Source organism: Malaclemys terrapin, chromosome 18 (assembly GCF_027887155.1).
Source record: "Malaclemys terrapin pileata isolate rMalTer1 chromosome 18, rMalTer1.hap1, whole genome shotgun sequence".
NCBI classification, from domain to species: Eukaryota; Metazoa; Chordata; order Testudines; family Emydidae; genus Malaclemys; species Malaclemys terrapin.
Window position 1 is genome coordinate 4,517,791 of NC_071522.1, and position 17,262 is coordinate 4,535,052.

Sequence of the window (17,262 nt, forward strand, 5' to 3'; positions counted from 1 at the left end):
CAGATCTTGACAGTGCGGGTTATTCCAAGTGTGTAACTGCCAAAGGGCACCAGCACCTCAGTCTCTTAGCTATATTTGAAACTTCTCAGAACCAGCGTGACACGTGAGAAGTTAGGGTAGCTGCGTGCTCATATCTGGCTCGAAGCGTAACCTAAATGACAGCCAGTGCTAGGATGCAGTAGTATCGCACAGGGCTGCGAGTTACATTGCAGCAGCCGAGCTGTGGCACGTTCTGTGCCCTGCTGACGTGCAGGAGGGATTGCTCTGGAGATGTGAGGGCACAATGGTTATCTGGTTTGATCGCTTTGGAGACAGCTGCTAGCTGTGTTCTGTAAACCAGCTGCCTGCCAAGCAGGGTAGTGGGAGGTGGGGCTTGGCGTATGGGAGGGGCTGTGGGGCCTGCCCTTTTAATACGATGAATGTCTGGGAGCAGGCAAGGAATGGAAGAGTCGTTATAAGGCTCAGAGGAGTGATAATGAAAAATCAGCCCACTGCTGGAATAGCTACAGCTGATGTTATCAGAGAGATCCTGGTCATCTCGGTCTGTATGGATGCAAGGAGTAGGGTGACTTGTTGTCTGATGAAGGTTCATAACCATGTACACACACCCCGTGGGTGCAGGGAGGGGGCACAGGAGCTCAGCTTATAACGGGAAGGTTTTCAAATGAATGAAAGAAAAACCTTAATTGGGGCTGCTTAAATCAAGTCGTCATCATGGGAGGGGCTTTGAGGAGTTTAATTTGACAGTGGTTTTCTAATGGGATTGACTCAAACTTGGTGAGGCTTCTGTGGAGGTTCATTGCTCCGGCATCTGACTGCACAGCCCTCAATCTCTGCTGGCTGAAAAATGGAGTGTGAGTGTGTCTTAACCCTAAAGCACCCGCGTAACGTTAGGGAGATGGTCCATCCAGTCCTAACGGCTTGCACTAGCACTGGGGACTAATGTTGATAGGTAATTACCGTCATGCAGGCCAGCTGCATGGCCAAACAGAAGAGAGACAGGCCCATTTAAACCAATCCTGCCTGCCCCACTGCCCCCCACAATGGTGTAGTCTGACATTATGAAACTTCATCTAATCTGACTGCTTGATTGGCTTGAATGTCCCCGGCTCTCCTGCGTGCTAAGAGGGCACTTCCTGCTGTTGTTGGGCTGTTCCGAACTCCTGTCAGCTTGTCGTGCGACTGCTTGCAAGCTGCTTAACCCCAGGCTGGCTTATTTGTAAAATATGGACACTGACACTTGCCTGTTTCCCTGGCGGGTGGGCTGAGATTGTGTGTGTGTCTCAAGTGAAATCCTGGGGTGGGAGCTATTGTATTAGACCCGGGCTCAGCCAGGCACGTACGCACCTTGGGGCCTGGAATTTAAGCACGTCCTTAAAGATAAACGTTGGCGGAGTGCACTGTCATTAGGCGCACTTGCAATTTTAAGAATTTGGGATTAGCCTATTGTTGAAAAGGCCCTGAATTTGGAAATACTGCTGCGACGCTAGGAGAGAAGACCCAGGTCTGCAATACACGCTGTCAGTGCTGGGAGAGTACAGGAGGCGAGGACGTGGTTTAACCTTTTATTTCTTTACTAGTCATTTAGTCTCTGTTATAGTAACTGAGTGAATGTTTGTTCTTGTTGCTAAGGTTTCCTCGGGATAATGGGTGCTGGTGTGTGCCTCAGAGACTAATTACACAGCATCTTTGAGCGAGTAGCGGCTAAAGGAAAACTAGGGTAGAACTGCACCTGAGCCGAGCTGGTGGTCCTGGGGGAAGCAGGGCGTCCCCCATTGGTAGCTTATTGAGCAGGAGGCCTGTTAATTGCATTAGCAGGGCAGGTACTGCAGACCAATAACTTGGCTCAGGCTGGCCCCTCGTGTCTTTTACAAAAATAAATACATTAGGAATTGGCTAACTAATTCACCAATTTGTTATAGATGTGAGACTGCTTAGCTAAGCTGATTAGCAAATCAAAGCTAGTCGGAGATCTCCTGCAGCTCATTTGTATGGCCGTACAGGACATTTCTGTATGAACTGGCCTGCTAGGATTTCATGCTGTGTTGGCCAAACTTGGCCAACAGACCTTCCTTTGCAGTGAAGACATGGCCCCCCTGAAGGCCATGTGAATTAGGCTGAGCCGGCCTTCAGGGGGGACTATGTCTTCACTGCAAAGGAAGGTCTGTTTCTACATTAAGGTAGCTATCTCAATGTAAAGTCCTAGTGGAAAGAAGGCCCAGGTAGCTTGGACCTCCATGTACTTAGTTGAGGTCAACCCCAGGTGTGGAGAGGTATGGGGCTGACCTAGACCAGCAATTGAAAACTAGAGTGTCTTGTCTCCAGTTGGATTTACAGTGAGGCAGCTGCCTCCTTGTAAAAACTCACCTTTCTTTGCAGTGAAGACACAGCCTTCGCCCTTCTTTGAAGGGCCAAGTGTCCAAGGCTGTATCATTGTACATTGCCTCTGGCTGCATCCTGTAGCATGAGGTGTGAAGGTGGCAATACGTCCCCCCAGCATTCCCGACTCTCATTGGTAAGTATCATGTTGGTTCATCAGAAAACACATCAGGAGCTGTCTCCAAGTGCCTAACCCACGTAAGTGACTCCAGAGGCACGGCGTTATGCTGAACGGGGGATATATGCAATGCTGTAGAAAAGCCTGGCCTAATCGCCTGCTTTGAGGAATAAAGAGGGAAAAAATAGCTCTCTGTAGAATAAACAGGCCCGTGGGAGAGGAGTGAAGTACTAAGCTGGTAACTTGAAGGTAACTTAACATGATCGCTATTAATTTTAAACTGGGAGATGGCTTTGTTCTCTACCAGCACTGCCAGCAGCAGAGAGAACTATTCTCTCTCCCCCCACATCCCATCACAAAATCCATCTGCAGTGGTGGCCTGAAATCCCGGTTCTGGAGCTTCCATCTGCCCCTTTGTATTCTGGGCCAGCCTCTTTGCATTTTGCAGGCTAATTGCAGAGGAGAAGCAATAGGCCAGTGTGTGCTGACGCTTAACGCCCAGAGGTTCACTGACCAAGCTGCTTGGAGCGGAGGGTGTCTGCGCACTGAGTCTTTTGTGCCCATTAACCCTATCCACCAGCAATAGGACCTGCTTCTAACAGATGCTGCAGTGTTAGCGAGGGTCATTAGCTCAAAGAAAGATTCCAAGCCAAACCCCTTGAATACAACATGCTCCACCTTTGTTTCCTGAGCCTTATGCTTCTGCTTTTTCTCTAGTCGCATAGGCCCATGTCCTCAAAGATATTTAAGTGCCTAATTCCACACTGAAACCATTGGGAGTTAGGCACCTTAATACCTTTGTGGATCTGGGCCACAGTCCTTGCTAGGCTGGATCCAAGCCAAAGCCAGTCTGGTTCAGTCTCCTATCTTTCGCAGTGGTCAGCCCTAGATGCCTCGCAGGAAAGCGCAAGAACCCCATGATAGTAGGTGTGGGTGACATGGTTCCAGGGCTGACTGCACCATCCGTTGTGGTCTCTGAGTGCACACCCTCTGGTGTCAGGCCTCATGCCTTCACCTCTTCTGGAGTGGAATGCCACCATTTTGCCAGTCCTACACCAAGCCTTGGGTACAGTGCCCTGGGTGTGTATCAGTTGTGCTTACCCAGCAGGTCTGCCTGGATGCAAAACTTGGCATTGCTCTCTGTGGCAGTCTGTGATCAGAGGATACAGCGACCAGGCAGCCTCCTTAAACCAAAGGATGTATTATTTCAACACCAGGGGTGGAACATTGACAGAAAAAGGGTTTTAAACCCCTGCCCATCTCTCTTACCCAAAGGTTTAACATCCCCTAATGAGAGCCTTGGCAGGCCTGGCTTCTCCAGATGCCCTACCAGGTCCTGGGGGTCAGCCGTGTCCCCACAAACAGCTTCTTTCCCTCTTGAGAGAGGGATCCCTTTGAATGCTGCCAGAATTCCTTGATTCACGTCAGCTCTTGGGCTTTTGCCATGCACAACCAAACCAGTTTGGTAAGTTGGCTGGATCCAAGAGCTACAATCTGCAGAGCTCATCGCTGGGGCAGGGTCTCTCAACAACCCTGAAGTATTTACCAAGGCATGGCTTATTCTGAGCTATTGCTTTCTTTTGTGCTTATAGCCCCCTAATACTAAGCCAATATGTTCATGCAGTAAGCAGCCCAGCAACCCGGTCAACATACCGTATCCATAGGACACTAGAGGGCAACTCCAGTTTTGTCACCGGGGGATGATCTGCCCTCCATGCAGGTCTCTTCCCATTGCTCAGAGATTGGTCTGTGCCCTGAAGACGGCTTCTTTCTTCACAGACACAGCCCCTGCCCCACAGAGCTTACAGTCGAAACCAACAAGACAGACACAGGGTGGGAGACAGGGGTGATATTCCTGCTAGTTTTCCATTGAGGTTCTGCATAGGTAACGTCTCTTAATAGACATACATTGAGAGGGCTCACGAGACATTTAATAGCCTCCCCCAGCCACCTTTCTCTAGTTGCTCCCTGCTTCCCGACAAGCCGCATGTTTTACGTTTACCTACAAAACCAAAAACCTTTTCCTCCCTTCCTGAGTGAGATCCTGCCCTCTGCCATGTCACATCCACCTGCTCAGCATGGCACTGTGGTTTGTCTCGTCATACGCAGGCAGGCTCTGCCTGCTCCTGCAGAGATGCATGTCACCTGCACAGCACCTCACCATGGCGCGTGAGATTTGTTTGCACCTTGACAGTCATAGGGAGGGTCTGTGTGTTGCCGAGGATCCCTTGCTGTCGAAAGTCTGCTCCCTTCCCCTGTTTCTGATGGAGGCTTCTGTGGTTCATCTTTGGAGAGGCATATGCAGAGTTACATAGAGGACTCTTCTAATCTAGACTTGGTTGATTGAAGCGCTCTGTGCAGTCTATCGCATGAGTGACTGCCTTAGCTGGGTGCTGTCTTCACGTGGCCTCCAGTACCTCTCTGCTTTGGGCTGTCCTTGAGAGGCCTGGCTAATTGAAAAGATTCTTTGGTTCTTTGCCATCTGATGGGTGTTCTGCAGGGAGTTCATCCGTGTTACAGATTTTTCACACTGTGCTGTGTTGCTCACTGATGCATGTGACTCATCTGGAGCTGTTCCCCACTCCTACACACACACGCACACGCATGCACGCACCCTGGGTCCAGCCTGATTCATGCTCTCTAGGCATCTTATCCTGTTGCCAGCTGCACCGGCCATGTCTGCTCACCAAGGAGAAGCATCTCACTAGTGGCTCTGTAGGTGGAAAAGGGCTTGGAACATACATAGTGTGTTCCCGAGAGATTCACAGAGAGAAACCAGATATAAGGAAGGGAAATTTTCCTATAGACAGAATGAAGTTTCACCATGCAAGGAGCAGGGTCCATTTACACAAGGCATGTCAGTGTGGTCTCACCTTACTGTGTTCCTGATGAACAGGCTCTGTTGTACATCCTTTTGCGCTGAGATACTTGGGACACTACTCAGATCTAACACCTCATAGCTTCTCAGAGCTAATCCCGTCTCTATGGCAGCGTCCAACCCTGAGGACGTGCAAGATATCAGACTAAGTTCTCTCCATGCTCCCTTGTTCGAGCAGTGATTTCTAAAGCCCAGGAATTCAGACTGTGTCCTCCTCATTCGCTGCTGGAAATAGCTGTGTCAAACCATCTAGGGTCCTTAGTGGATCTGATTTCTCAGAGGGAGAGATGTTGAGCCACCCACAACTTCAGGTTAAGTCAGTGGGAGGAGTAGATCCTCGGTACCAGTGAAAAACCAGCAGAAATAATGATTCCGCTGCAACTAGTGTATAGAATAATCCATCTAAAGACCAGTCCTGGGTCTTGGTGAGTCCTCTGAGCCATGTTCCTCCCCCCTCCCCTCCTCCTTCTCTCTCTGCAGGCAGTGTTCAGAGAACAATGGGAAGCCAGACAAGTGTTCTGGGTAATGAGAAGCAAAAGAGCATGATGCTATGTGTTTTGATCAGTCATGCTAGGAGAACATTCCTTATTTACTCTGGTGTGTCTAGAGAACATGCTCAGATCTGTCCTGATGGAAAGCCTTGATCGAACGCTGCTTTATTCCAGCCTGTCATCATCAATACTAAAGGAGCTAAAGCTCCAAAGATAAGGGACTGATGGGCCTCTCCACCCAATAGAAAATACAACTGCCAGCAAAGCAGGCTTCTCTGTCCCACCAGGAAGGACTGAATCCCAGGTCTGTAGGGCGTTATGCTCTTCTGGGCTCAAGAGTTGGTCACTGCATCTCGGTGTTCCGTGAAGTCAATGGAATTACACCGGGGTGAAGTTAGTCCCCTGTGTCTAACAAAACTTGCCCCCTTAGATCTCTTATTCTGAGTGTGAGTATAAAAGGCCTGGGAAGCGAGATCCAATAGGCAGCTGCTGCGTGTATCCTCAATCTGCATCTCCCTGGTTGACCCAGCAGCCGGCATAGGGGAAATGTGGGTGAAATCCACTAATCCACCAGACGCCAGCGCTGTGCCTTTAAACCTGTCGCAGCCCAAGGGTTGACTCTAAAACAGGATGTTTTTCTGCTGAGAACAATTGTCATGTGAGCTGCAAAAGGACATGGCCAGCTTTTAGAAGCAAGGGAGCAGCTCTAGTCTCTGCAGCAGTGTCAAGTTCAGTAGGTTAAAGCAACAGTGATGCATGCTGCCCTGGTCTGTGTATTTACACAGAACTCCTGTGAATGCAGAAAGGGAAGTGACACTGGTTTGGATTTTAGGGGGAACCAGCTAAGGTGGTTTTCTCCCTTTGCTACAATGTGCATGCTTGTTACTTCGCTTGGTCTGCACAAGGCCTGAAGGTGAGAGTGCAGTTGCTTTTAGACTTCCCCGAATGTACGACAAACACTTAAGGAGTAATGACATTACTGACTTCTTCAGACATCCCAGTCTGAAATCAATTGGCCACCACAAAGTGGAATAATAAATCTCAGATTTAGTTTCTAATTCTCATCCCTCAATACTTTAAATGTTCACTTTAAATTCTTAAATTTTATTGCACCAGTCAGTTTCACACTTGGGCATAAAGAGGCAGGCTGAGATTTTCAAAGCCATCTAGGGAATTTGGACACCCCATTCTCACTTGTGTCTAAACCCCCTAGGCAGCTGCGGAAATCTCATGCTGGATTTGGAAGACCCAGTTGCTGCAGCATAGTCCCGGATCAAAGCTGGCATGCGGGCCCTGATTGAGCAAAGCATTCAGTGAAGCATGTGACTCCAGTGGGACTTAAGCCTGTGCTCTAAGTGCTTTGCTGAATCTGGACCAGAATGTTTAGATTTGGAGCCAGTGGTCTACAACAAAGCAATTCCTGGGGAATTCTCTGGCTTGTCTGAGAGGGCTTCTTGGCTTTAGTTACCACCTTTTGGCTACGTGGGCACCGGTTCTGTTCAGGGCCCTTCCTGCAGCTGTGGCCAGATAGATCAGGCCCAGGTCTGATACCCTTGATCTGAATAGAATAAGACAATGCTTTTGTCTCCGGCTCAATAGCATTGTTTTGGACCAGAGCATGCATACAAAATAGCATCAGCCAATAAACATCTGCTGCAGCATCTGCTGACAAGGGCATGTGATGCCCTTCATAACATCACTATGGGATTGTGGCAAAACAGCTGTTTCTGAGACTGATTCCAGCCATGATGTGTTGAAGTGGCATTGGCGTTGTTTTCTGGAAAACTTAGGAGATGGTTTATCTAGGGAGGTGGTGGAATCTCCTTCCTTAGAGGTTTTTAAGGCCCGGCTTGACAAAGCCCTGGCTGGGATGATTTAGCTGGGAATTGGTCCTGCTTTGAGCAGGGGGTTGGACTAGATGACCTCCTGAGGTCCCTTCCAACCCTGATATTCTATGATTCAAATCAGTCTTGACTATTCTAGACTTCTGTCTGGCTTGGATGGCTTTGCAATACATTGGGGCTATGGGAGCCGAATCCATGTATCTCACATGTGGGGGCAGTCTGGAGCCCTCAGTATTAGCCTAAAAATATGTGTATGTTTCTGTAGCACCTTGAACTGATCAAACTTAACACCAGTGGGAATCAGAGGACTGGGCTGTGTTATCTTTCAGGTGTGTACAAACATAGGGAGTGCATGTGGCGTGTCTGGAAAGCTGTTTAAAGTGTGTGTGTGAGAGAGAGCATGCGCACGATACCTCTGGGTGTTTGCAATCCTTTAAAGATGTGTCCTAATCTTGGAAAATGTCTCCACTCTTCAAAGCCAGGGGCTCTATAACCCTGATTTAAAATTGCAACTTCTGTTTGTTTCCCCCACTCCAGGGATTCTTGGTGTAGAAGGTTTGACCGCCCCCTTTGCGTGAGCAGGCCAAGTATCAAAAGTATACAGGACCTGCTTGCCAGGCCCTCCAAGGTCATTAAGAGCTGTAAAAGAAATGCAAGTGTTACGAAACAACCAGGGTAAGCTGACCATGCGGGGAAAGTGCCCAGTGATCTGAACTTTAAGATTAGAGTGCTCATCTTTGTCCTGTCTCAGAGACTCTAAGGTCAGAAGGGACCATTATGATCATCTAGTCGTCTCAGATACCAGGATTTCATCTAGTAAATATCACCTATTTTTTTTAACTGGGTCATCTTTTTGATTAGTGTAATGTAATGAATAAAATTGCACAGCATTTCTCTCTGTCTTCCCTTCCTGGCTGGACTTCCTGAGGTCCGATCTCGCAACTGAATAATTGTTGCAGTATCTCTCCCACAGCTGGTTATGCCGTGGGATCAGACACAGCTGAGTGTTATGCTGTGTTGTTCTAGCCTTCAGCCTGCTGCCCCACTCACTGAGCTTTTCCTAAACGCGTCCTTTCTCCAGCACCAGCAGAAATCCATTCTTTTCATCCCTTGTTGTTCCTACACTTCTACTGCTGGGTAACGAGTCCTAGCTCAGCTCTGGCCAGGAGTCAGGGGGGCAAGGAGGAGAGAATCCATTGGTGGACTTGAGTCCTTATTGTTTAGGTTCACAAAGCTCAAGGAGAGTTTGGAGCAAAATAACTGTTCTGTCGCGTGGCTGGTATTCCTGTGCCTCGAGGTGGGAGTGCTGTGAAGTGCATGAAATACTCAGCCAGTGCTGCACTGGTGAGCTCAGCGCAGGGGAGCGATCTGTTTGCTCAAGCTGTGTGCTTTCCTGTGGAAAAGGGCCAAGGCCATGCTGCTTGTTGCGCATCTGTGCCTTGCATGGAAACAGCAAGCTGTGTGTGTCAACAGCAGAAAGTGAGCGTAGGCTCAGCCAACTGAACAGCAGCGTGTCGGGGTAAGTGCGCTATTTATGGAGACGGGAACGTGTGTTTTCTTGGGTTTACTGCACTTTTTGTCGGTGACGTGTCTTGATTGGTATTAACAAATGTCAGATGAGTATTTGCCCATCGTTCACACCTTTAAATAGCCAGGTTATCTCTGCTCAGCAGGTACAGTTTTAATGCTAGGAAATGTCACCACCAGGGCAGGTATATATTGATATGTGTGAATCTATATAGTTAATATTGGTGCTTATGCAACAGCTGCTTTGCTGGAGAGACCTGACGTCTGCCAAAGCTTTTTCTGCTATTCAGTCCCTCTGTGCTTTCGACTGAAGTGGCACAAGGTTGCTTAGCTGCAAAGAGGCCTCCAGAAGTGCGATGAAGTGGAGACCCTCGCTGCCTGTGGTGGTGGCGGCACATTGTGATCTGCGTACGGTCTTATTGTAACTGAACAGCAGGAGCCGTTGGCATGGTCACACTGGTATAGGACAGGGGCAATAGAAGTTCTGTTGACAGATGCTATCTCTCAGACAGTGTAAACAAGATGATTTCCCTTGGTTGGGGGTGGTTAATATAATCTTAGATAATTAACATGGGGAGAGTTTTGTGGAACCAATATTCGTAGCACTGTTTATGCTGATGGTTTAATTTTTGCATCGCAGGACAGTGGAAATCATCAATGTCTGTTTGATTTTTCTTTGTAGACATTTTGACTGTCAGCTTGACAGGGCTGCAGTCCTAGCATGACAAACCCTCTAGGGCATTTTTGTTCAAAATGAACTGGATTAAAAGAAAACGTCATGGTAAAAATTACTAGCATCAGTGGGGTCTTCTTAGTTTTTATAAAATCAAAACTTCAAGCCACATCTTAAGATGGAGGGTGTCTATTGAAGGGTTGGGTTTTTGAAGTGGAGACCTCTAATGTTTTTATTGCCAGCTACAACTGGGAATCTCACAGTGACACACACAATTTGTGGTTGGGGAGACTAGCACACGGCGGGTGAAATCTTGGCCCCATTGCAGGCAGTGGTAAAACTCCCAGTGTGCTTTTCACTTCTCATCCCAGTGTAGCTGAGGTAACTGGTGTGTTGGCGATGTGATTGCTTGTTAATGCAATTATTCCCCAAAGGGGAAGCAACCTGTAATACAGCTAGCAATTGCTTGAAGTGCTACCGCATTTTGTATCTTCTTGAAGGTCATGTGCTTTGCACCATCCTGTATTAATCTAGGCAATTAATCTAGGCAGTTAACTTGCATGCACATGAGTTCAACCGGAGTGAATCTGACTCCTGAGTTGCCGTCTGTTTAGAAGCCTGTGGCATTATTGCAGAGCGAAAGTGGCTTGATGCTCCTTGAGCTCTGCCCAGGTTGTACAGGCGGCCTGGCTACAAAGCTGCTCAGAGCACTGAGGTAATCCACAGGGGTGCCTTGCAGTTCTTCAATGTGCAGCATAAGTTGTACTTTGTCCCATTGCTTACCTAGAAGACAGAGTAGAAATTCTACAATTGATACAAAGAGGAAAATGTCTACTGGATGTGGGCACTTACTTGAGATCTTTCTCAAACAGCTGGTGATTTGGGTGGATTTTTACTGTAGCCAAACTGGCTTGGTTCTCCTAGCCCTGGTCCTTCCTTGCTAGCATCTAGCTGGAGATAGGCAAGTCTGACTATCCCGCTGGAGACCGTGTGTTGGGGAATGGAGATAGAGACGGGTCACAGCTTCTTGCTCAGACATGTTTTGACCATAGGAAGGGCATATGTTCCTGGCTGGGTGAGATGAACTATGAGACAAGGGATGATGCAGTAACGACATGAAACATCTGACATTGCTCCAGCTCGTTACCTTTGGGGTCTCTCTTTCCCATGCCATTCTACAGGGTGATGTGTAGCCTGCTGAGCTTGCTCTGAGTCACCCCGTGAATTGTCTAGGTCGGGTGAGCAAGTGTGACTCCGTGCTTCTTCCTGTCCTTCTGCAGCCATTATGCTGCCTCTCATGTAGCATTGCTCTGTAGGAGGAAAAGACAACATCCTCCCAGCTGCTGAAACAGGGACGATAAATCCGAAAGCTGTAGGTGTTGGCCAATGGAAATGAGCAGGACTTCCCTGCTTGCATGCATCATTGTGAGTCTTCCCAGGCACTGAGGGTAGATGTACCCTCTGTGCCCACCTCTGAAAATTCTGACCCTGCAGACTACTTTGGCTTCTCTATAGGCCTAGATGTCTGTCTGTCCGTCCCTCTCATACAGGACCTGTCTAGGCTAGGCGTGAGAAGCAGGCTGATCCCAATGCAGAGGGAAATATTGTCTCCCCACTTAAGCAATGGACATTCCACAATCTCTAGTGAAAGTTCCCACGGATAGCCTCCCTGCTTCCCTGGTGCGTGGTGCCTTCGGCTATGCTCTGCACGGAGTATCGCTAGGCACGCATGTCATGTTTACTTTGGTTTAGCACTTAGGGCAGTCTGCGGCTTTTCTGCCAGCCCTACTGGGATGCGAAGGTGAATTCCCCGTCACACACTGGCACCCAAAGCTGAGCATAAATGCTGAACCCAGAACTTGCTGCTATCAAGCAGCTAGCACAAGGAGCCCGCTCAGGTGCTACTGTTTCGCAGTTCAACCTCAACTGTTGATATGCATAGCAGTGAAGACCCTGCCTTCCAGAGTGCTGGGTGTGCTCTGCAGCATGCTTGGTCTTTGAGCAGATTCCACACCTGTGCAGTTCTTCCAGGGATCGCACCCCGGAATGCGCTCGCCCCAAGAGTTATATCTCGCTTTAAAACCCCTTTAGTGTTTAGAAGTTTACAGCAAATGACTGCAAACACTCTTCCCAGAGTCCATGTTCCCAGTGAGAATGTGGACCCATGAAGCAGGACTCCTGATTGATCAGTTCCCCTCTCTCTGCCTCAGCTTACGTGTCAGTAAAATGGGGTGATGATATTCACCTACTTTACCAGGTGGGGGGAATTGTGAAGCCTAATATTTGCACAGAGCTTTGAGCTCACCTGCTGGGAAGTGCCACTGTATGTTCACTATATACTGTCCAAATAACACACTACCCCGTGTGTCCCTGCAGCAGCTGGGATCAAGCTAACGGTCCCCAGATGCAAACATCTGCACACGCATTCTCAGTGGAAGCTCCTTGATTCTGCTGGTCTGATAGAGCTGGAGTGTATTGTATTGAAGATGTAGTGCAAAGTGGAGAGGAACCGGAGGGAGTCAGAGAGTGATTTTTTGTTTGTTTGTTTGAACACTGTTTATAAAAAACAGTGCATTAAATGAAGCATGTGCTCCCTGAGCTACTGGCATCAGGCATATTTTGTAAATTAAAAAATAAATGGACCCATAACTCTTAAGTGCCAAGTGGTTTTAGCCTCAGCAGGAACTGCAAAAACCTACCGGCACTTTTACAGCATTTTGTTGGGGATCCAGGAGACCAAACAGCTACGCGCCCTCACTCTGAAACTGCTGCTTGGGGAATGCCTCGTGCCATCTGGCTGAGAGCACTTGGATGAGAGACAAGCTTGGTGAAAAGACTTGGGAGCTTTTATTGACTGTAGACAAGAGTCTTTCAATGTTTTTCTTTCTTGTCCCTGCTGGAATCAAAACTATACAGATTAAGCCAGGAAGGACATAGAGCCAGCAGCTGTTCACATTTCCTCCCCTCTCATTGATAACCCTGGTGTTCCTGAAGGGTTAGAAAACCAGTTCAAGCTTAAATCACTTCTTAGGAAAGAATTTGTCTGTACTCTGCCCTGGGCCGAAGTAACAAGGGTTTGCAATATGATAAGCAAGCCCCTGTGTATAAAATCCTCAGCATTCACAAAGCACAGGCTTCCGATGAGAGCTGTAGGTAAAAGCAAGTAAATTACAGCTAGAGAAAGCTATTTAGTGCAACATGTTCACCTGTTAGCCAACCTGCCATCTTAATGAAATACATTTCCTTATGTAGATCAACGTAAAGCCTCAATTGTTTTTTTGCCCAGAACAGCTACAGGCCTATAGCAGCTGTTGAAGACAAATAATTTCCTCCCTTGGAGCAGCAGATAGAGACTAGATTGAAATAGTATTGTCTCTGTGTGGGTGCACTGGTCTGGAATTAAACCGTGATCCCTGATGCTGGACTGATCCGCAGTTCATTGCTGGCTATTCCATTGGAAGGCTGTAATGGGTACACAGAGATGGTCTGGCATGTACAGGGGATGTGTCTAAAGCAATCACATGCTGGTGTTTTGAGCAGCAGCCAAGGTTCATTTTGTGGAAGGACAAAGAGGCCACGATTCTTGCAGTACGGATCAGTGTGGCAAGAAAGTTTGGCCTAGATGGTTTTCTGGCATCATGCTTTAAGGACCATCAAAATGCAACTTACAATTGTGCAGAATCTGTCACCAGCCCTTTGCTGGCTTGGGGCAGTAAGAGTCCAGGCACAAGAACGGAACGCATGTCTCCTGCGTGGCAGGGCAGAGCACTAGCTCCCTGGGCCTGCCCATTCCCAGCTCCGGGTCCCAGCTCTCCAATGCGCTGCTCTGAGGAGTGTGTTTCTCCTGAGACCTTGAGTCTTGCTGTGCAAAGGTACGTGAGCGCTGCCCTTGGTTAGTGCCCTGATGTGTTCAGCCCACGAGCCAAGCTCTGCCCTTGGATCTGAATGCTGGAGCTCGGCTCCCATGGTCTGCCGTCTGCTGCTGAGAGCAGCACATGGAGCTGGGCTCTGAGCGGAGCCTTGGTCTGGTGGCTATGTTCACTCTAGGCAGGTGTTGGTCAATGACTGACTTAGTGTTTGGTGCTGTTTCCTTTTCTTACAGGTGTGATTCCTCCGGCCGTCTCTGCAGTCTCCTGCCATGGCTGATACTATCTTTGGTAACGGCAGCGATCAGTGGGTGTGTCCCAATGACCGGCAGCTGGCGCTGAGAGCCAAGTGAGTGCTTCCTGCTGTTTCCCCTCTCTCTGTTACCAGCAGGGTCTGCAGAGCGTGATCTCTTACAGCGTTTACTGACTGTTGCCCTCCAGGCTGATTCTCAGGCTGTGGGTCTGGGGCAGAAGGGGCGGTGCTAGTTGCCTGGGAGGCAGGGCCCCCTGGATCTCAGAGCATCCGAACTGCAAAGACAAAGCCTGTAAGGGGGGGAGGAAAGATTTCCCAGTGGTTAGAGCAGTGGTCTGGGGCTTGGGTTCAATTCCTGGCTCTCCCACAAGCTTCCTGTCTTTTCCGAGGCAAGCGAGAGGGGTGCTGTAAGGATCCATACATTCAAGGCTGTCAGGCACTCAGATGCTATGGTGCATAGATAGGCCAAAACCCAGTTTATTATTGGCCATGCGAGAGGAACCCAATGGAAACCCCCCACAATCCATCCCTCCAAACTGGCTTCCCTTGCCAGACCTGTGAGGTTTTTCCTTCACCAGACTGACTTGCACCCTGCCCAGGGCTGGTCCACACACAAACTGGAACCGTCTTGTGTTCTTCCCGTGCAAATCTGAGTGTGGGATTAGCACGTGAAAACCAGAGCTGTTCAGTGGACATCAGACACTTCCATTCTGAACAACTGCTACCCACTGACACACTTGCAGCCAAGTAGCTAACGGGGTGGATCAAAACCCGGTTAGTTACATTGGTTCTGGTTTGTGGGCAGCCCAAGCTCTAGCTTTCATTCCACACCCTGGAGAGGGTTCCCAGCCTGCCCAGCTCGTGAAAGGGTCAGGCCCTGTCTCTTTACCTGGTCTAGAGACTAGGGGAGAGCTGGGTCTCTCCACACCCACAGCTGTGGCTGCTTTTCAGACCCGGCATGGGGCTTGGGCAGGAGTGGGAGAGGAGAGGTCTCTCCTGCTCCCCGTGAGACCTGAGCTTCCTCGGAGTTGTTGGCTTTGCTCCTGTGCTGAGGAGGGCACGTAATAACATCCTGCATCGCTCCTATTGCTCCTTCCTGCCTGAAGGGACTGAACGTGCTCTAAAACCTGAAACTGATCCACAAGCTGTGCAATGATCAGAGCGTCACTGCAGTGCAGCCACCCCTTGGGTGAAATGGGGCAGCTGCTTAGGAGGTAACATGCACTCCAATGGATAACTTGGAGAAGGCTGTACCCCACTGACGCTGCCAGGTGCGTTTAGACAGAATGGAACGGCCTGGATTGACTCCTGCTCTGGTGAAGTGTGCCAAGGTACTATTAACGACCACCGTGAGTTGTCCATCTGCCTCATAAGACAGCCTGTAGCAGCAGGCCTGGGCCTTGGTGTGTTACTAAGTCAAAAAGGGGGCACCAGCTAGTGGTTTGCCTGCCCCACTGAGAGCAGTACCTATCTGCCCCAGCCAGTCTCCCATCCAAGTAATGACCTGACCTGACCCTGCTTAGCTTGTGAAGTCTGCCAGGACCCACAGCGCAGGGTTTTTCTCAAAGCCGCTGCACTGCTCCAGGTGTTATAGTCACAATGCAGCTGCCTTGCTGGAGGCCAACTATGTCATTTGGCTTCCCTGAGGACAGCCACAGGAATCGCTGCTTGGATGCCTCTTGAGGTGCAGCCCTGTGTTCGGATGCTGTCTGGAGTTTCCTTTCTGTGCAATAGCTTGCAACCCCCACCCTCCTTTGAGTTCCCACCACCAACCCTATATTTAATAAGCAAAGTTGGTGGATGCAAAAGCCAGTCCTAGCAGCGCCCCATCTATAATTCATGGCCTCCCCCAGCTGGCGTCTGCTCTTTTGTTTGGAGGCACATGTCATTTGATCTTGTTTTCTCCCTCAAGTCAGATTGCTGGCGGGGAGGGGACTGGGATAAGTCAGTGGCTTGAATTGTATTTGTTCTAGCTGCTTTCCTCTGGCAGCATCCTGTGCCCTGTTGCCCCCAGTCCTGCTCCCAGCTGAACCTCCTGGGTCAGCGTCAAAGGGCTTAAAAATGTAACAGCGCCCAGCTGGACAGGACTGTGGCTGTAAGCATTGTATGGGCAGGACAGAGCCTCCTGCAGTCACTGCTGTGGAGCTCTCCTTTAGGCTCGGCTATCTGGCACTGAGCCGCATGTTATCATGGTGCTCTGTGCTGCTCGAGCATATCTAAGGTCATTTAGTGGTCTCAGAACCCTTTACTAATGCTAGTGAGTTAGGCCTGTAAGCCTGTGAGATGTAGGAGAATTAAACCATTTGACAGAGAGGAGAAACAGGCATCCCCCAGGTCACCTCGCAGGTCAGTGGCTGAGCTGGGGATGAACTCCCAGGCCTATGGTTCCAAAAGTGCCTAATAATGTTGGGTGCCCAGCATGAGATGCCTTTAAGGGGCCTGTCAGTGTGTGGGGGGAGGGACCCCTGCTTTAACCACTGGACGGTGCTTTCTTCTCCTGCTGACACCCCACCTGGGGTAATGACACCCAAGTGTAAAATGAAAACTAGGCCTGCTCAAAAGACGGGAGGCATCCAAGGACGGGAGGAGTTAGGTCAGTAGCAGGAAATCGGTTCTCAGCCCTGTGGGGAAGGTGAAGTGTGGGACGTGAAACAGTCGTGTCAATAGATTTCTGCTTGGGACCCGGCATCTCTGCAGGCAAGTCGATGGCCGTGATTTTCTAGGTTCCCAGGTTCAGGACCTGGGGCGTGGCAGAGGATTTCTGTGCTGTTCCAGCCTTCAGTGTGACACTGCCCACCCTGCAGGCTCCAGACTGGCTGGTCGGTGCACACAAACCAGACTGACAAGCAGAGGAAAACGCAGGTGCTGAACCCGAAGGAGCTGGAGGTCATCCTGGAGGTCATCCGCAGGGCGGAGAAGCTGGACCTTGTTGAGCAGCAGCGAATCGGGTACGGTCGCCTCGCCCAGCTAGGGACTTGCTGTTTATTTCTCCCTGGAGGAGGACATAGGATCCATCCTAGGAAGGTGGCTCTCCGGTCCTGCTGTGCTCCAATCACCACGCAGGCTGCGCATCAGTTCGGTCAGTGTCTCCCACACCCAGTCTGTCTAGCCCTGATTTGGGCTGGGCGAAAAGCAGGATGGGGGCTCTCTTCCTTCTCACTCCCATACTTGGAGATTGTCTAGACCAGGGGTTTGCTCTGACTACAGCCACTGGGGCAACACCTCGTGTAGCT

General features: G+C 49.6%; 1 protein-coding gene across 5 annotated transcripts in view; it reads left to right on the top strand.

Moving 5' to 3' along the window:
* Positions 1 to 17,262, top strand: part of RPH3AL (rabphilin 3A like (without C2 domains)) — a 92,252-nt gene that overhangs the window by 17,329 nt on the left and 57,661 nt on the right. For 4 of the 5 annotated variants that reach the window (XM_054008645.1, XM_054008644.1, XM_054008643.1 and 1 more), the window contains 2 exons: positions 14,013 to 14,125; positions 16,834 to 16,977. In XM_054008645.1, the coding sequence (XP_053864620.1) occupies positions 14,049 to 14,125; positions 16,834 to 16,977 (221 nt within the window). In that variant the 5' untranslated portion in view covers positions 14,013 to 14,048. Of the gene's footprint in view, positions 1 to 8,872; positions 9,230 to 14,012; positions 14,126 to 16,833; positions 16,978 to 17,262 lie in introns of those variants that run through there. The other variant, XM_054008646.1, reaches the window with a different exon arrangement.